This window comes from Pelecanus crispus, chromosome 2, assembly GCF_030463565.1.
Source record: "Pelecanus crispus isolate bPelCri1 chromosome 2, bPelCri1.pri, whole genome shotgun sequence".
NCBI lineage: Eukaryota > Metazoa > Chordata > Aves > Pelecaniformes > Pelecanidae > Pelecanus > Pelecanus crispus.
Window position 1 is genome coordinate 157,491,481 of NC_134644.1, and position 19,605 is coordinate 157,511,085.

A 19,605-nucleotide genomic window follows, 5' to 3' on the forward strand; every position below is an offset into this window, starting at 1 on the left:
AAAACCCCATTATTATCTGTGAGCCTGCATTTCATTGCAGTATCAAAGAGGTATAATTATGTCCAACCAATAACATGCAAAGAACAGTATTTTCTGGGTAATGCTGAAGCTATTATAAACATATCTGTAATAAACAGGATAACTCCTTGCACTACAATCTGCCCATGATGAATCTAAGACTTCTCAGAGTCTAGTAATTTCACTAGTACATCACAGAAGTGAATGAACAGCCTCCAACATTCATGTTTTGAAATAAAATATCTTACTTAATCTAGCATTTCTTCTTTGCATTATTATTACTAACATAACTCTCTGATGTACCATCCACTAACAGGTGTTCTTGATTATGGCCTTATTTAAAAGTTCATACTTAATTTTAAATGTGACCTATTCTTAACTATTGTTTTCGCTCTTTTACTATATCCTCAACACTTTCACAGTATTTAAAGACATGAGGAGACAGAGAAATATGTAAGTTATGGTCATTTAACTATGGCTGGCTGCCAGGTGCCCACCAAGCCACCCTACTACTGCCCCTCAGCAGGGCAGGAGGAGCAAACAGGATGAAAAAGGGAGATTGCTCACTAGTTACCATCATGGGCAAAACAGACTCGACCTGGGGAAGATTAATTTAATTTATTGTCAATTAAAAATAGAGTAGGAAAGTGAAAAATAAGAACAAAACTAAAACCACCTTCCCCCCAGCCTTGTTCTTCCCAGCTCAATGTCACTTCCTTGTTTCTGACTCTCATGCCTCCTCCTCTCCCCCAAGCAGCTTAGGGGGACAGGCAATGGGCGTTGCAGTCAGTCCATAACACTTCATGTCTGCCACTCCTTCCTCCTCATGCTCTTTCCCTGCTCCAGCATTGTGTCCCTCCCATGGAAGATAGTACCTCAAGACCTTCTCCAACATGATGAGAGGAAATGGGCTTAAGCTGCACCAGGGGAGGTTTAGGTTGGAAATTAGGAAAAATTTCTTTATGGAAAGGGTGGTCAAGCATTGAAACAGGCTGCCCAGAGAGGTGGTGGAGTCCCCATCCCTGGAAGTGTTCAAAAAACGGATAGATGTGGCACTTGGGGACATGGTTTAGTCTATTCTACCCTTGATTGGCTTAGAGCAGACTTGGTAGTGTGGGTTAATGGTTGGACTGGATGATCTTAAAGGTCTTTTCCAACCTAAACGATTCAATGATTCTATGAGTCCCCCAGACAGGCCACAGTTCTTCACGAACTGCTCCAGCATGGGTCCTTTCCATGGGGTGTGGTCCTTCAGGACTAACTGTTCCAGCATGAGCCCCCGATGGGGTCACAGGTCCTGCCAGCAAACCTGCTCCAGTGTGGGTTCCTTTCCACTGTGGAGGAATTGTAGTTCCTTGCCAGAAACCTGCTCCTGCATGGGCTCTCCACAGGCTTTCCTTCAGGGCACATCTATCTGCTCCGGCATGGGATCCTCCATGGGCTGTAGGGGGACAATCTGCCTCACCATGGTCTTCTCTACAGGATGCACGGGAATCTCTGCTCCAGTGCCTGGAGCACCTCGTCCCACTCCTCTGATCTTGGTGTCTGTGGGGTTCTTTCTCTCATATTTTCTCACTCCCCTCCTTCAGCTGCTGTTGCGCATCATTTTTTACCTTTTCTTAAATCTGTGATCACAGAGGTGCCACCAGTTTGCCTGATTTGCTCAGCTGTGTCCTGGACTGGGTCCAGCTTGGAACCAGCTAGAACTGGCTCTGTCCAGCATGGGGGCAGCTCCTGACCAGTTCTCACAGAAGTCACCCCTACAGCCCCCTGCTACCAAAACCTTACAATGTAAATGCAATACATAAGTACTAATCAAATCAAACTGAGTCATGCATGCACTGAAATATTTTACTGAACCAGCAGAGGTTCAACCTATGAATTCTGGTTCACTCCCAAATATTAAAACTAGGTATATGTTTATATATTTTTATCAATCATGGCCTGGAACATTTTTTGTGCTATGCTAATATGCTATTTCGTAGTATTTATGGTTTCAAAAAAAAATCCAATATAAAATAACTTTTTAAAAACCTTTTATTTGAACTATTGCAGGCATGACCTCTGACTAAAGAGGGGGTTTATTTTGTTTTCATTAGAACTGGAATTTATACACATGGAATAACTTGATCTGAGAAAGGAAAACAAGCCTAACAACTACACCTCCTCAGTACAAGAGAGATATGCAGCTACTGGAAAGAGTCCAGTGCACAGACACTAAGATGATTAAGGGACTGGAGCATCTCTCATATGAGGAAAGGTTGAGAGCTGGGCTTGCTTAGCCTAGAGAAGAGAAGGCTCAGGAGGATCTGAATGTGTATAAACACCCAAAGGGAGGATGTAAAGAAGATGGAATCAAACTCTTTCCAGTGGTGCCCAGTGACAGGACCAGAGGCAATGGGCACAAACTGAAGCACAGGGGATTCTGTCTGAACATCAGGAAACAGTTTTTCACTGTGAGGGTGACTAAGAACTAGCACTGGTTGCCCAGAGAGGTTGTGGAGTCACCATCCTTGGAGATATTCAAAGACCGTCTGGGGAACTGCCTATAGGTGGCCCTGCTTGAGCACAGGAGTTCAACTAGATGATCTCCAAAGGTCCATTCCAACCTCAAACATTCTGCAACCACACTGACAACCAGAGACAAAGCATTTGTTCACTTCTTCATTTTCTGCATTCAGCTTTAAATTCAAAGCTCCTTAAAAGCAGAAACTGGAAATTTGTAAGGAAAATAATACTGAGGAATGTTTTTGAATGCCTCAGTGAAAAATACTTTTGGTCAAAACAAACTTCTGAGGTTTTGAAAATAACACTTTATTGACCTGTTGTGAATTGGCAGGGAGGGAGGAGGACAGCAGCATAAAGACACAAATACCTCCACCTGAGGGTAATCCTTAACACTCTTCAAATCACTAATATCTTAACCCTGCAGTGACCTGTGATTTGCTAGTAGGTACATATCAGTTTGTGAGCTTAAATTTTTGCTTCCACCATTGTTAGAATGTATAAAATCTTATTTGGCTTTTTTGTTATGTAGATGTGCCCTTGCTGCATTTAAGAAGCAAACCATTTTATTGAAAATATGGCCAACAAGGTCCTAAATTCATTCTATACAACATCTCAGTAGTGGTTTTCAAGCCATTTAAAGCACTTGTTCAAAGTGTAAGATCTGCATTTAATTTCCTCAGATGGTACGATATTAAATTCTATCCACTGCCACATTTGACAGAAATTTCTCTCAAAAATTCTAGATGTGCATAGATTTCATCTTGCTCACTAACAGTTTTTGATTAAAGAAATAAAAAATATGAAGCTTCTTTGGACCAGAGAAATGGCTCTTAACAATTACTTTTGAACTTTGTGCCTATCTGTGGGACAGAGAAAACATCACCTTTCAAGGACTCTTGACACACTTTTGATGATCTATAAATTGAATAAATTGGATTAGCAGTCCTTGGAACAAGGATAAAACAAACAACCCTCTCCCCACAACCATCTTCATTATGAATATTCTAATCACTTGATTAAATATCCTTTTTTCCTCCAAAGTGGAACATAATCTCCACACAGGACTTTGTAAGATTAGAGAGAGAAATGCACCAATGTAGATAAATGGCTTCTGAAGTTTAATCAAGTTTTGACTGAGTCCTCCAGCTTCCTGGTTAATAAACTCAGGTGTAAAGGGTATGTCTGTACCCATTTAATATCAGATATTAGAAATGTCTACAATGCACCAAGTACTGAAGCTGGACTGTAGAGGTAAATCATATTAGTGAAAAAATGTCATGGTCTACATATGCTTTGGAGTTTTTTTTAAAGTTAGAATTTTAAACTTACCTTATTAGTATTGATAGCTGTGATGACCCACACACATTGAGCATTGCTGTCATACTGGAATGGAAAATTGGGTGATGTGAAAGTGCCTCCAGGTCCCTGAAGACTGGATCCACAAGTCTTGACTGAAAAAAAAAAAAGTTATACCTTTTAATTCACGTACAAAATACATGTAGCAGATTCATGAAAACAAGCTCTAACTTATAGATGTGAAGGACTAAAATACCATTGACCAAAACCAGAACCACCTCCTACAAGATAATAGAATATTCATGTTTAGTTATTCTGACAAAGTAAAATAGACTTTCTTTTGTGTCCAAGCTTATAAACTTTAAAAAAAAAAAAAAATATTTGGAGTAAAAAGAGTAACTACAGTAAGAGAAACTGCTCTATTTATTTTTAAAAGAACACTTCAAGAAATAACTTACATCATTACTTTCACCAATGTCTCAAAAGACAAGAGTTTATATAGCAGAACACAAAGATCACTTTTATCACTGTGCGGTTTTTGCGCATATGCATTGGTGTATGGCATATCAGCACTTTTTTCTGCCATCCAACCCATTGAACAGTGAAAACTTTAAAGGAAACTTGTAAAAGTTAGACTTACACAAAATAGTGTTATCTATTTTTAAAGACTACAAAGGGCATTTATTTACAAATGAAAGTCTGTATGGTTATTTACAGTGGCATATCTTAAATAAAACAAACTGATATCCTTATTTACTGTAGGTTGCATCTCATTTCACAAATAACACAAAGGACATAAACTGTGTCCTTTCTGCTTGAGAACGACATTTTTAAGGCACTAAATTCATGGTCTGCTGAAGTCAATAAAAGTTTTATTGTTGGTGCCTTGATATTCAGATCTTTGCTGAATGCACTATTGGTTAACTTTTCCTGTATGAAGCTGTAGAACCTACAAGAAACCTCAGCTAAACATGAGCTTATCCTATTTCTCCAGTGATTATTATGACACCACAAATAAACTGCAGAAGCTAAAAAAATATTGCTTCCTCTGTGTTCTGACAGTCCATCATGCTTAACTGAATAAAAAAATTCACACTAAGATATGTGAAATTACCATACAGTTATATTGCACTTTCACAAAGTGTGCTTATTTGATCAATACTGAACACCTAAGGATTCAGCTTCTGCTGGATGAAGACTCATTCCTTCCCACCCATTAGCCTCTAGAAAGAATGTCACTATTTCCACCCAACCTGCACCACTTGTACCCCTCAGAGAAGCAATACTCTGGTGAAGAGTCTATTCAAAGCCACACCAGAAACCTGAAAACAAGGAGAGAGGAGGTAGATGAGAGGAAGGTTCCTCATCTATGATCAGTAACTGAAGCCATTGAGGTCATGAGTGAGACTAATGCTGAGCACAGCTTTTGGTCTATATTTTTAGCAAGAAACTCTACGACTCTTGCGGATCATATCTGTGTGTGGGAAGAAAGTCAGGAGGGGGAAAACAGTGAGTGTTCTAGACACAATCTGCTGCTGCATCTGAACATGTGAGCCCATCTTTTGGGGCAGACTTGGGACGTAAAGCTCATCTCCTTTGCATGTATGCTGTGGTAGAGTTGAGTTGTGTTTGTTGCCTTTTCTTAGGGTAGCCTCATAGGAGGCTCATAGGAAAGGTCATAGGGAGGTCTCAAAGGAAAGCCATGTCATTCTATAGTGAAATGATCCTGATAAAGGGTAAGACTTGGACTCCTAATTTCTATTATTCACACTCATTTGAAATATTCCTAACAGACATTTTCTTTTAGTACCATAGTCTGAAATCCAGAAGAAAAAAAAAATCACAAATTAAACCAATCACTTTGTTTTCTACAGTCTGGTTAAGGAGAAAAAAGGAGCAATTAAAATATGAATCTTCATTCATTTGAAAATACAAATATAAGAAACAGCAAAGATGAAGCTATTAGCTATACTTATTCACAGTTTAGGAAGGCTTCTGGTACAGTGACATAAAAGACTGAAATGTTATGGATTCATACTGAATTTCTTTGGAGATAAAGGGAGAAAAATGTACATATTTAGGGTTTTAATGGATGTATATAGTTGATCTCAATGTATTTGTCAAGGGACTGATGAACAAAACATCTGTGGGTTTTGGTGACTGTCAGAGTACTTTCTGTTCAGCAGTAACTGTAGTGAAAGCAATGTTCTACTATAATATGACAATATAATATTCTAATATGCTACTATTTTATGTCCAAGTCTATAATTGTTTGCCAATAAAATGCAATCAGAAAAATTCTTATGTGATTTCTTTACCCAGTAATGTATATCTGCCTCTGAACCTCAATACTGTACTTTCTCCTTCAGTATACCCATTTTTGTTTTTTTCCCATTGCCTGTTGTCTTTATCTCAATAAGTATCACAGCTTCCCTGCCTCTGCCTCTGATTTTTGTGAATCACATGAAGATTTGTTCTTGATCGCTGCAACCTTTAAAGTGCTGCAGGTTACAGGCAGTGTAGTATATACTTGTAAAACTCAGACAAATTTTTGTTTAGCCTTTATTGATTATTAGAAAAATCTCTCAGAGACTTCACAAATGGTCTGCATGAACTTTTTGCTTTATTTATTGAAAATCATAAATACTTCCTGTATCTTTTAAGACATTCTTTGACAACCCTTCTGAATTCAAGGAGTTGCTCACAAGACTGTTCACCTAGGTGTGCACTGCCTCCCATGACTCTCTGCTGATTCTCACAACACTGGAAAGAGTAAGTAAAGTAAAGTAAAGTAAATAATTAAATAAATAAATAAATAAATAAACCAACCACCTGTTTCCACTGGATTTTGGAAGTACTGCCTCAGACAATAGATTTACACAGCTTTCCACATGAGTGAGTCTATTTAACATGAAAAGAGTTTACAGATAAGCTGAAAGTTGCAAAATTGTAAAAAAAAAAAGTATATAATGGTAAGTTAAGATCACATAAAACCTTTTTCTGGACTTCTTGAATCTGGCCCTACTTATTTCAAGGATTTGAGAACCTTGCCGTACAATCTTGATATTGGCTAGTTGTCACCTGCATGGGTGACTTGCTACCTGTTTCCAAAATACAATGAAGAACATAAGTTCCACAGGCATTCAGATCATTCAGATTCATTCACCATGAATAGTTTCTTCTGACATGAAAATCCTCTTTGAATATAGATATATTTGATGCCTTAGTCTGTAAAAATTCATTGGTTACTACTTCAAGACTGTGGCAATACAAGCTAGCCTCAAATCATTAGTCAAAATCTGAGCTGCTGTGTTTTGAAGAAATTGAAATATTAAAAGTGTGAATATCAGGAAGTTAACCATTATTATAATCAAGAAACAGATCAGTTCCTTCCCAGCTTACTTTTGTGTCTTTGGATGTTTCTGTCCTGGCTTTGGTTCCTTATTATTCAGCAAGAATTTGCTTTCTTTTTTGGAACTGATCTAAAGACATGACTTAGATTACTATTCTTATGCAGCTAATTCATGTGTTTGAAGATTAGTTCTGATTGCACTTCTGAATATTTTATACAGTATTTGGAAATACATAAGCATAGAGACACATCTTCAAAACCAAGCATTAAATAAAACAAACATTACATTTATACTAACTTATGGTCACAGATGCATATTGAACCCACTCAATAACTTACTTACTCAATGACAGTAGTAACAGCTCAGTAAAATACAAACATGAGACTGACAAAATTTGACCCTTAATATTTTTCATAAAATAGGGGTTTTATTACACCTCTCTAGAAGCAAATTACAACACACCAATATGTATGATCTACCACTTAGAGTTAATAAGGTTTTTATATTTCTAAGTCACTACTCTTATTTGAAGAGAAAATTTAAATTTTCTTACAGTACCAGATCTGATTTCAGACACATTGTAAACACAGAAAGAAGATAATTATTTCATTTTACATGTAACAGATCAAAACAGCCTATAAGACCTCACTGTCCTCTAAGCATGGAATTAGCTCTTGGTGGGATACAGAAATCAGTAAATTGGTGGAAAACTTTTGCCATTCCAATACTCAATCTGCTCTTCATAAATTATTATGAGTTTTGCTATTAACTTCAGAGATTCACATGAATTTTATATTTGAGATTAGTATGAAGAAAAAAACATGATCAGTATGGCAAATAGTTTAGCTAAGCAAAGGTGATACATACAGACACGTAATTATGAAGCTTGCACAAAAATGTGTAGGATAGCAACTCTGCAGTTGTAACTAGTGGGTATCGGAAAACTAATATAATCAAAGGTAGGAAGGGAGAAATATTCCTTATGGAGTATGATTTCTTTTCTGACCTATATAATATATTTTGAATAGCTGAAATGTAACCCCTCTATTTGTATATATTTAATTGATTTAAAATAAATAGAGAACCATGATAGTTAATGGAGCTTTACAGATCCATAGGAGACAAAAATCTCATCTATCAATTTAAAAACAAGTATCATTTTTTAAATCAAAAAGTCACTGGTGTCCATAAAGATTTTTCCTTTGTACAATATAAATCCTTGCCTCACACTTAAAATGTCTAACTTCCTGAGGCATCTACTTCTCTATTTCCCTTGTAATTACAAAAGACTTTATGAAACATAGAAACTTATCCTACCAAAGCATACATGTGCTTTCTCAACTGACGAAGAAAATGTGAAAACTACAAGGTTAATGCAGGCCTACATTGAGAAATCATGAATGACAATTATGTATATGGAAGTATGTCATATAACTCTTAAGGAGAATAAAATTTAGCAAAAACAATTAACTATGATCACATATAAAAGTCAATAAAAGGAAAATATTGAAGAAAATTTTTTTTGCAATCCTTAATATTGACGGTAGTGCAGCTAACACTCAAATTAAGAGTTTGTTTGTTGTATAAATACGCATAAACCTCCATCAAAAAAATCTACCAGCATCACCAAAACTGTGAAAGCATAAGCAATGCATTATCCTGAGAGCAAAGATAAACAAGGGACACCTTCAGTATGGGGAAGCTGATTAAAGATATGCAGTCTATTAAAAAAATATAATCACTCTCTGTGTGCGTGCAAAAGGGTCAGCTGTATGTGTAAGACAAGAAAGTTCAGCTTGTTGGAGTTCCATGGAAAATTTTCTAAATTAAAAGATAAAGTCAGAATATAATTGGATTTTCAGAAAGCTATTAGCAAGGCCACTCACTCAGAATAGTCTAAATAAGAAAAAGTGAAAACCAGATAAGCAATTGGAAAAAGATAAAATAATGAACTTAATAACAGAATATTTTTCACTGAATTGATATAAAGGCATTTTCATCACAGTTCTTATATACAGAATATAAAAAAATCATAAATATATGTGTGTATATATACGCATAGATGTAGAGAATTAATTTCTATATTAATTGCAGAAAAGTGCAAATTTAGCATACCACATAATACACTGAAGTCTTACCAGCTAGCAAGTAGTCAAAACTTTTTCCATTTTTCCTTAAAGATTCAAATAAAGAAAGAAAAGTGATCTTAAAACTTTTTTTTTTTTTTTAAATGTACTACTTGGTTTAGTGAACTTTTCTGGTCACTAACATTTGCAAAATTTAGCCTTTAAAAGTTTCCAAAGAAGCCTTCCTGTTCCTAATAACTCCTACCTGTATATATGTGTTCATTGTGAAAATAATTAGCAGATAATAGTAAGTTTTTTATAAAAACTTCACGTTTTGTAGATTTAACTAGGTTGTGAAAACCAGAAGATCACTATTAGCAAAGTAATGAGTATATTTTGGCTATACCCTACTTCACATGAGTAAAAGGAGGTATTTTAGCAGTTTAGTCTTATCTATTTTGAGTTGCAAAGAAAAAGAAAAGTTCTTTAAAAAATAATCTGCTTGCATGTCATACATCTGACAGCTACTGCTTTTCAGAAATGATTTCTGGATACTACATGAGTTTATTCAGACAGCATGTGTCACAGTAAATTTTGTCATTACTATTGCTCACATGGTATAGCAATGACATATTTCAGAATAGTAAAAAGAATACAGTGCAGAATTTAAAAAAATAAATCTAAGTGTATTAAAAGTGTATGGAACATTAAACAAATCCCAATAATGTAAAAAAAAATCTCACTGAAATTTTCCAGATTAAGAAGGTCTTTCATTTTTTCATTTGCTTAGGTGGAGCTGGGCAGCACCAGGAAGGGCAGTTGGTGCCCTCAGGGTCCTGAGAAAATCTCTTAGCTGACAGTTGCATCACACTAGGTTTCAGCAGAAGTCATCTATATATCATTGCCTGCCCAAAACACCTTTCAAATTGATAACTAAAGAGGAAGGTTTGCTTTTAATGATCCAGTTCAGGATAGTGAACAAAGCTATTTGTCTTCCCCCACCACCACCACCCACCACCACACACCCCCTCCCCTGCCCAGTGCTCAAGTGCGCAAGACTCTCAAGCTAAACAAGGCTGATGATCAGCTCAGAATAGCATCACTTTTGATGAAGGACACTTTCTAGAGATCCGGAACATGCATTTCATGATAGACACAGTTCTCTTAAAAGATATTTTTGTGGCTCTGGAGGAAAGTTTCAAAATGTGAACTAAACCAGTGGTCTCCAAAGTGGGGTGCATGCACCCGAGGGGCTGTGCAAAATAACCCACTGCAGTGCAGGAAGAAAATATTAGAAATTCAATAGTAGTTCTAATAAAAACGTATACTGGGGAGATGTGGTCAGAAATTTTTTACTGATAGGGGTGCTAGATCAAAAAAATTTGGAGACCACCAAACTAATATGACAATGATTTTCTGTCCCATTCCAAAGAATTTATAAAAAAGATGTCACGAGCAAAGACACTTTTAATATAGTATTTAACAAGGCATGGAAATTTTTAATAAAATATTACACCTGAAGTCTAATTGTAGAAATTTAACTGTTAGTATTTTGAAAATATTAAATATTTTACTAGCAATTCTTTACAGGCAATGCTTTATGTAAGAAGCAGAGATAACAGCACTTCCTGTGATCACTACACAGTTAGTCAAAGTTATTATAAACTTGGTTCACTGCCTGACTAATCACCATCAAGAAGACTGCAACTTATAAACAGACCAATAAAGTGTTCACATACCAAAAGTGCAAGTTTAGAGATAAATTCACTGCTAAAATGCCTGTGAGTTCACTGGTAGCCATGTATTTCCCAGAAACACTGAAAGTTTTTTTTACTACGTATTTTCCAATGTTATCATGACTGAGAACATCATCTTTGTAGAAATCTCATATCAAAACTTTTTTTAGAATTCATAAACTGCAAATCCCCTGACAGAACCTATACAGTAGTTGGGTTCAGAGCACATTTAACACACTAAAAACATTTTCTTTTAAAGGCTAGTCACAGTGGGAAAAGAAAGACCTGATTTTACTACCAGTTTATCTTAAAAGTTTATAACATAAGAAAAAATTACAAGGACTTTACCCCTAAAAACTCTGTTGATAGGTAGTACTTAATAGAAAAAGAACACTGAAAAATATAATTTGTATTAGTAGAATATGATAGAAAAGGGAGGGTTTTTTGGTAGAATACTCTGTTATTTTTCTAGGGTAGCTTCTTTTAGGAGCAAATCTGAATTAATTCCATCGCTAATTCCCATATTTCTCTTGAGATTTCTGGACATTTGTTTTTGTCTATAGGACATGCAAGAACACTGCAGCAAGACCTATTCATTTAGTGCCTCCAAACAGTAACTCTTGCTGCAGTGTACCCTCCATACAGTAGCCAAAGCTCTGCTGATCTGAAAAGGAAAGGGATGATTATCTATGAAGGCACAATTACTCTTCAGAAGAAAAACCTACAATTTGTGAAGAGATACTGAGATACCCGAAATAAAATCTTGAGATGTAGGCCACAATACATTAAATGGCATTCAACTGGTAGAATTTATTCAATACTGTGCAAGTTACAGACTAAACAAACTGAACAGAAATACTAATTTTATGCAAGTAATTCTCTTGCTTTATTAACATGTTGAACTCAAGAGCTTAATGCCAACATAATGCTTTTTCTTCTCACTTGTATCAAGTCATTATGAATTTTAGCTAAGAGTCATTGAAGAGCAAACAAAGTAATTCATTTTTATAAGACTGGAAAACATCAGAGTGGAAATATATAATTATAATCTGAAAATAAATGATTAAAATAAGTATTTCAGAAAATTCTTTCTCTGGAAATTTTTCTAATCTCTGCTGCTTTCTTAAGTGCTGGACAGATTAGGCTTTGGGTAAGTTTTTTTGAGACGTTTTTGGTTTGTTTGTTTGTTTCAAAGTTGTATCATTTATATTTCCTGTGAATCTTTGAGATAAGAAATTTGAAGACAAAGAAATGTAGAAGACACAAACCCTCTTAACTACAAGGGATGAGCCCTTTCTCTACCTACCTACCTACCTTGAACAGCTCTTCACTGCTTGTCTCAGTATTTTATAGTAGAAAGATGGACTTTTTATTGGAATGAAATCGGACACAAAATGCTGCATGTGTGATATTTTCACCTAACAATGTCACATTATAGTGGCAGTCAAAGATAAGGGGAAATAGAAAAAGAAAGAAAAAACAGGACATCAAAGGACTTAATAAGGTTAGAAAAAATAGAGCAGATTTTGAACAAGCTTCACACATTTTTCTTTTAGGGAAAAAAAAAAACCCACATTTTTGTTAACATAAATTGGGTTAAAAATCTGAGATATCACCTCACAGTTAGTACTTAGCATCAACCTTTTAGAAAAATAATCGTGGCAATCAAATATTATTGTTTTGCAAAGCAAGAGGAAAAGATTTTTGGAGAAGAAAAGATGTAGTTAACAGTTTTGTACTCTGCCCCCGAAATTCCAAGTAAATTTAGACAAATTTTCTAGTTATGTGGAAACATAAGTACAGCAGAATCTTTCAGCTTTGTTGAGGAGCAACAGCTATTACTGTTAATGCTGGTACAGACAGAGGACAACTTGTAACTTTCTCATGGAATGGCACCTGTAAGTATTGAAATTCCTTAAACTACGGTACCCTCTTTAAAGATGTTCTACATTTCAATTTTTGGAAAAAATTCTACCCAAGCTACAGGACTGCATGTCATGCTCTCTATACAAGGACAGGATTCCTTAGAATTCCTCCTTTATGTGTAAAAACAAAGTAATGTTTGTTACCTGAACTAGGAAGATTAGCAGTAGACAATGGTACACTTCATGTATTTTTTCCAAGGCAAGGGATACCCCTGTCAACTTGGTATCAAGTCTGGGCAGATTTTTGGAGTAACATTTTTATCTCAGCTCTCTTGTTTCCCCTATATTCTCAGCTATCCAGCTTTTAGGTGCTCCAAGTTTTTTGTTCTCCCTTTTCTTATTTTCTCTAGACAATACCCTAATTCATGAGTCTTTTTTTGGTAAGTTACTAGTTTTGATTATTGGTTTTCAAAATTGCTTATGGTAGTCAAAAGTGCTCAGGTCTTTTGGACATGAGATCATGTATATATATTCTATATATACAGAATAATTTGCTATATCTGTTTAAAAACCAATAAAATACTAATATTTATGTATTGTAATGAATACAGAAGCTATCACATTATGCTGGGGTTTAATATTATTTACAGAGACTGGAATACATTTAATTATAAGCCTGTAATTTTTTCCATAAGTTTTTTAGGTCAAACAGGGTGTGGGGTGACCGTTTGTGTGGTCAGGGCGCGTGGGGAAGGCCGAGCGCCCCTGCTCCTGGCTCCAAAGGGAAACCCAGGCAGTGGCCATCGCCCTCCCAGGAGAACACCTGGCAGCGATGGTCACCACCCGCCCGAAAGCCGCTGCCAGAAGGAATGCGGGGACCCAGACGCAGCTCCCGCACAAACACGCGGCCGTCCAGGTCGCCGGCTGCAGGGAGTGCCTGGGCCTGTCGCTTGTGCCGCAGGGCAGCGGAGACGGCAAATGTCTTCGAGGTGAGCAGGGAGATGATCTGCTCAGCCTGGGGGCAGAGCTGAAGGAGGAGGTGGAAAGGCTGAGGAGCATCAGGGAGTGCGAGAGGGAATAGACTGGTGGAGCCGCACCCTGCCCTCCCTGGGGCCAGGGCAGCAGGCGGAGGCCCCACAAGGAGCGGAGGATCCCCTGCCCTCTTGCCGGCAAGCAGAAGGAGGGGATCCAAGAGACAGCGGGGTAATGGAAACAGGTCCCTGCCCAGGGAGGCAGGCGAATCCCCTTCCGGCCTACCTCACCTTCCCAGCTGCCCTCACACAACAGATATGGGGCTCTGGGAGCTGAGGGCCAGGCAAGCGGGGAGGGAGGTGAAGGCGAAGGCCCAGCCAGGGGGTTGCCGAGGGCCAGTCAGTCAGCCCCACGCATTACAACTGCCCCTGTTAAGAAGAAAAGGAGGGTAATTGTGGTGGGTGATTCCCTCCTGCGGGGAACTGAGGGCCCGATCTGCCGCCCGGAGCCATCCCACAGGGAAGCCTGCTGCCTCCCTGGGGCCCGGGTTAGGGACGTTACTAGGAAACTGCCCGACCTCGTGAGGCCCTCTGATTATTACCCATTGCTGGTTATACAGGTGGGCAGTGATGAGATTACAGAGGGAAGTCCTAAAGCAATGCAGAGGGACTTCAGGGCACTGGGGCGATTGGTCGCAGGATCGGAGCGCAGGTAGTGTTTTCCTCAATCCTGTCAGTGGCAGCTAGGAGTGCTGAAAGGAATAGGAAAACTCACCTGACTAACAGGTGGCTCAGAAGCTGGTGCCATCGGTGGAATTTTGGTTTCTTTGATCATGGGGAGGTTTACACGGCACCGGGCCTGCTGGCGGCTGATGGAGATCAGCTGTCTCCAAGGAGGAAAAGGATTCTCGCCCATGAGTTGGCGGGACTCATTGAGAGGGCTTTAAACTAGGTTTGAAGGAGGAAGGGGGTGTAACGTGAATATATTCTTCACGTGATGGTACGATACCAGAATGATTAATCTTTGAATTTAGGGCATCATTTATATGTTTCACCTCTCTGATGTGAATGCTTGCCTAACGTTACACTGAGATATGGTATTTATGTCAATATGCAGGAAGCAGCAGATACAGTTTTTTTAATGATAGTTTTCTCCAGTCTTGTTTAAGTTAGTCACTCATAATGTACAAACCATAAACTAACAGTAATGAGTTTTTGGTGACCATTGCTTTAAAGTAAATTCAAAATAAGGAGGTTTTGAGGAGTCTTCCCAAATTTTCCCTGCTAGTGGCTAATATATCTATTCACAATTACTTACCATACCAATTAAAAAAGGGAATATTTTTCATGTTGCACCCCATTAGTTAAGACACTGCATGATATTTAAACTACTTAAATGTAATCCTATCTTCAAATTTCTTTTGCAGTATAACACAGTAGATTTCTTTAACTTCAGAAATCTGCAATGTGTAACAGTAGAAATATTCAAGGGCAATAGCCACATCCATGTTTAAAAGCTTGAAGATAGCAATTTTTGGTGAGTTAATTTTAAATAAAACTGTCTTCTTATGCTTGAAGAGTTTGATTTCTCTGCCAATATAAATAGTAGTATGTTCAGCTTGCTAATGGTGTTTCAGTTATGTTAGTTCTGCATTAATAAGACTTTCACCACACAGTATGCACTGCAGTTTCAATTATCAACATAACTCTAAACAAACTTAAAATCATAAATAATCAGCAAGCACAGGCTTTTGTCATTTAAGATTTAAGCATACACTTTATTCTTCACTCTTTGTTTAGGAAAAATACAACTCTTCTATCTTTCTGTATTGCAGTACAGCTTATTTAATTTTTTGTTTGTTTCTGAAAGAGAATGTAGGACTGCATGTCCTAATGTTTATTTCATGTGAACTATACCTATGACTTTAATGTGCAAGTATAAGAAATGGCAAAGAAATGAGAACAGGGGGAAAAAAAAGGAAAAAATGCTTAAAGGAGGATAACATTTAACTTGTGAAGAGGACAAAATTGTCTAAGCAACTTGTCATGACCAATAATATGAAAATCAATTGTGTTGAAAATTTAGTATAGACTTATTTAATTTGTAGCCATTGCCAACAAACAGAAAATAACCAGTACAATCAATACTGTCTTGGCTCTTGAACAGGCTTGGACAGAAATGGTAAAGCCTTGGAGTTCTAACCGGGGAAAACAAAAAATCATCTCTCTTATTTTTTCTGCCGATATTTACTGAGGATGGAAGATACTATAGCAGGGTTTTCCCTATGTTAACCACATTCTGGGAATGGTATTAGGATCAGCTAATATCAGAAAATCCATCAATCTTTCAGTTCCTTTCTAATTCTTCTGCCAGATAACTGGTCTTACAGTACTGTAATCAAAACAATATACCGGCTCCTAATGGAATTTTTTCCTCTTTAGCAAATGGCGAAATGTTGTCTTTCAGCCTCTCTTAGTCCTTTTTCATAAGTTTTTCTCACATTACCTTGGAAAATTAATAAATGCAAATGAGTAGGGTAAAATAATGCTAGTAAGTGGTGCCTGTGAACTGGGGACTGAACCATGAACTGAAGGGATGGGATGGAGTGCCTGTGAAGTCAGATGTCTGTCACTGCTTCTAGAATATGAGGCAATACATGTCTTCACTAATGAGTTCTAATGAGTCTTTGTTAGTTTAGAGATTTTTCTTCTTCTTACTACATGTCAAATTATAAAAAGTTAAGAAAAAGTTCTTCACAGATAACACACACAAAAAGTGAAATTATTCTACATCTATAATTCTTCTTCAGAAGAGTTTCCTTAAACATCTTGATGTGATTCACTGATAATTACCTGTACTCCGGAAGATGTAGTTATTCTACATGTGCAAAAGTGAATTAATAGTGAATAAATACTGAATTAATACTAAAAGTATATTGAAATTGTTAAAATGACAATATCAACTGCATATTTTATATCAATAAGCAGCATTGAATTGCCTAAGAATAACAACATAATTCATGACTGTAGGATAATGTGATGAATATCTAATACCAAACTATACGAAGAAGACTCTCCCTAAGAACGTGGCTAGATCTCACACCATAATCAAGGTTTTACAATGATAGATTTCCTCTCCATTTTACACAACTAACAGAAAACAGCACTACCTTTTTCTTTCAGCTTTGAATGCACTTAGAAGAGTCTGTAATATTAATATAATCTAAAATTTGCTGTACACTATTGGGACCCTGCATATGCTTTCTTTTTGCACTCCTAGGGGCTCAGCTGATTTTGCTTAAAGGCAGCTCTGATGAGGTGCACTGTAAACTGGGGTCAGCCTGCTGGAAAATGTGTGTGACAAAGAGTGATGGTGAGCTCTGTTACTCCTCACTCTGCTCAGGAGCTGCATTTTACAGCTCAGACACATGGTCCTTGCCTGAGCTACTTTGCAGTGTGCAAATGTATTCAGTCTGAGAAACAAGCAAGACCAGGACTCCATACTTACTCAAACAGTTGTGATCTCATTAGAATTGTAGAAACACGGTGTGACAACTCACATGACTCGAGTACTGTAATGGATAGTTACAAGCTATTCAGGAGATGCAGAGAAAGGGTAGGAGTGGTTGGCGTCTATGTGAAAGAGAGAGTTGAATGCATGGAGTGTATCAACAACAACAGGACAGTTCTGTAGAAAGCCTTTGTTTCAAAATCGGTGAGATATCCATCAGAGGAGATCTCATGATAGGTGTCTGCTACAGACCACCTCATCAGGACCAAGCCTTCTGCAAATAACTCACAGAAGCCTTGGGTCTGTAGGCCCTAGTTCTCCTAGGGGACTTCAACTACCCTGATATTTGTTAGGAATGCAACACTGTGGTGCAAAAGCAGTCTTGGAGATTTCTGTAGTGAACTTTGGACAACTTCCTAACACAGCTGCAGAATGTGCTAAACAGGAGCGCTGCCTTTTTAGACATACTTTTCAAAAACAGGAAAGATTTGTTTGGAGTCATGACCCTCAATGTTGGCCTTTGCTGCAATGACCATAGCATCATAGAGTTTAAAATCCTAAAAGGCATGAGAAAGACAAGTAGCAGAATAAAGACTGGACTTCAGAAGTCCAGTCCAACTGAACCAACCTGGTTGCCTCCTATGATGAAAAAAGGCACTCAGTGGGTGCGAAGACAGTTATAGACATAATTTACCTTGAATTTAGGAAGATGTCTGACAGTGACCTTCAACACCTTCTTCAGAAACTCTTAAAATGTGTTTGGGATAGAAAGACCACAAGATGTTTGGAAAACTAGCTATACAGCAGAGTTCAAAGGGTGATGGTTAAAGGCTCAAAGTCAAACTGGCAAACAGTTATAAGTGGAGTTCCTCATATGTCAGTAATGAGTCTGATAGTATTCAATATCTTTAAAACTGATCTGAGTGATGGGATTGAATGCACACTCACCAAGTTTGCAGAGGGAGGAGAGGTAGTTGCACTGGAAGAAAAAAACACTACAGAGACCTCAGTGGGCTGGAAGACTGGGCCAACAAGAATTACATGAGCTTTAGGAAGGATAAAATAAGCCCCAGAAGCAGTGCAGATGAGGGTTGACTCTCTGGGGAGTAGTTCTGCTGAAAGGCACCTGGGGGCCTTGGGGGACAGGAAGCTGAACAAAACCCAGCAATGTGCCTTGGCAGTAAAGCAAACTGTCCTGGGCTATATCAGTAACAATAGAGCCAGCAGACGAAGGGGTGTGATTATTCAGCCCTACTCAGTATTTGTTAGGCCACATATGAAATACTGTTTATTTGTGGTTCCTCCAGGTTCAGAGAGACATTGAGAAATTGGAAAGGATCCAGTAGACCACCAAGAAGATTAGAGAACTTGACAGATGCAGAAAGACTGAAGGAACAGGGTTTATTTGACCTAGAGATCAGAACCCTCAAGGAGGAATCTAATCACAGTCTTTTGCTATCTAAAAGGTAGTTGTAGAAAACATAGAGATACTCTCTTCACAGGGATGCATGGAGACAGAATAAAAGGAAAGAGGCACAAGTTACTTCAGGAGAAATTCCTTCTGGATATAACAAAAAAATTCTCCCTCATAAGAACTATTAAACATTGGAATAGGTTGCTGAGAGAAGTGGTAGAATCTCCCTCAATGGAAGTAGTGGAGACTTGGCTTGCACCAGTGATGGATTACCTAATCTAAGGCCTTGCTTGCAACAGGAGATCAGACGTTTCCGTGATGTCCTTTCCATCCTAGACTTCTCTGATTCTTGATCAGTGTCTCACTGTCAAAAGGAAAGAATAACTGAATGGGCTTTCACAGGGGTTTGTCCTGGGTCAGTTTCATTGACTATTTCATTAATACCTTGGACAGCAGAATGAAGTGCATACTTATTAAATCTGCATTTAACAAACAGCTGGGAAAGACTGTGAACATATTAGCAAACATAATTAGAATTAAAAATGAGAAATTGAAGAAATGACATTAAAATAGGATACATCTCAATAGAGACAAGTTTAGGACAAAGCACAAAAGTAGGAATGATCAGTTCACAAGTCCAGTATAAGGAGCAAGTCATTGGGCAGCAAGTCATAGAATCACAGAATCATAGCATCGTTTAGGTTGGAAAAGACCTTTAAGGTCATCCAGTCCAACCATTAACCTACACTACCAAGTCCACACTAAACCAGTCAAGGGTAGACTAGACTAAACCATGTCCCAAAGTGCCACATCTACCCGTTTTTTGAACACTTCCAGGGATGGGGACTCCACCACCTCTCTGGGCAG

At 37.7% G+C, this 19,605-nt stretch overlaps 1 protein-coding gene across 3 annotated transcripts in view; it reads right to left on the reverse strand.

Moving 5' to 3' along the window:
• The window catches only part of CSMD3 (CUB and Sushi multiple domains 3), a 760,009-nt gene that overhangs the window by 420,428 nt on the left and 319,976 nt on the right, over positions 1-19,605 (reverse strand). For all 3 annotated transcript variants that reach the window (XM_075706425.1, XM_075706424.1, XM_075706423.1), the window contains one exon: positions 3,856-3,977. In XM_075706425.1, coding sequence (XP_075562540.1) covers positions 3,856-3,977 — 122 coding nt within the window. The remainder of the gene's footprint in view (positions 1-3,855; positions 3,978-19,605) is intronic.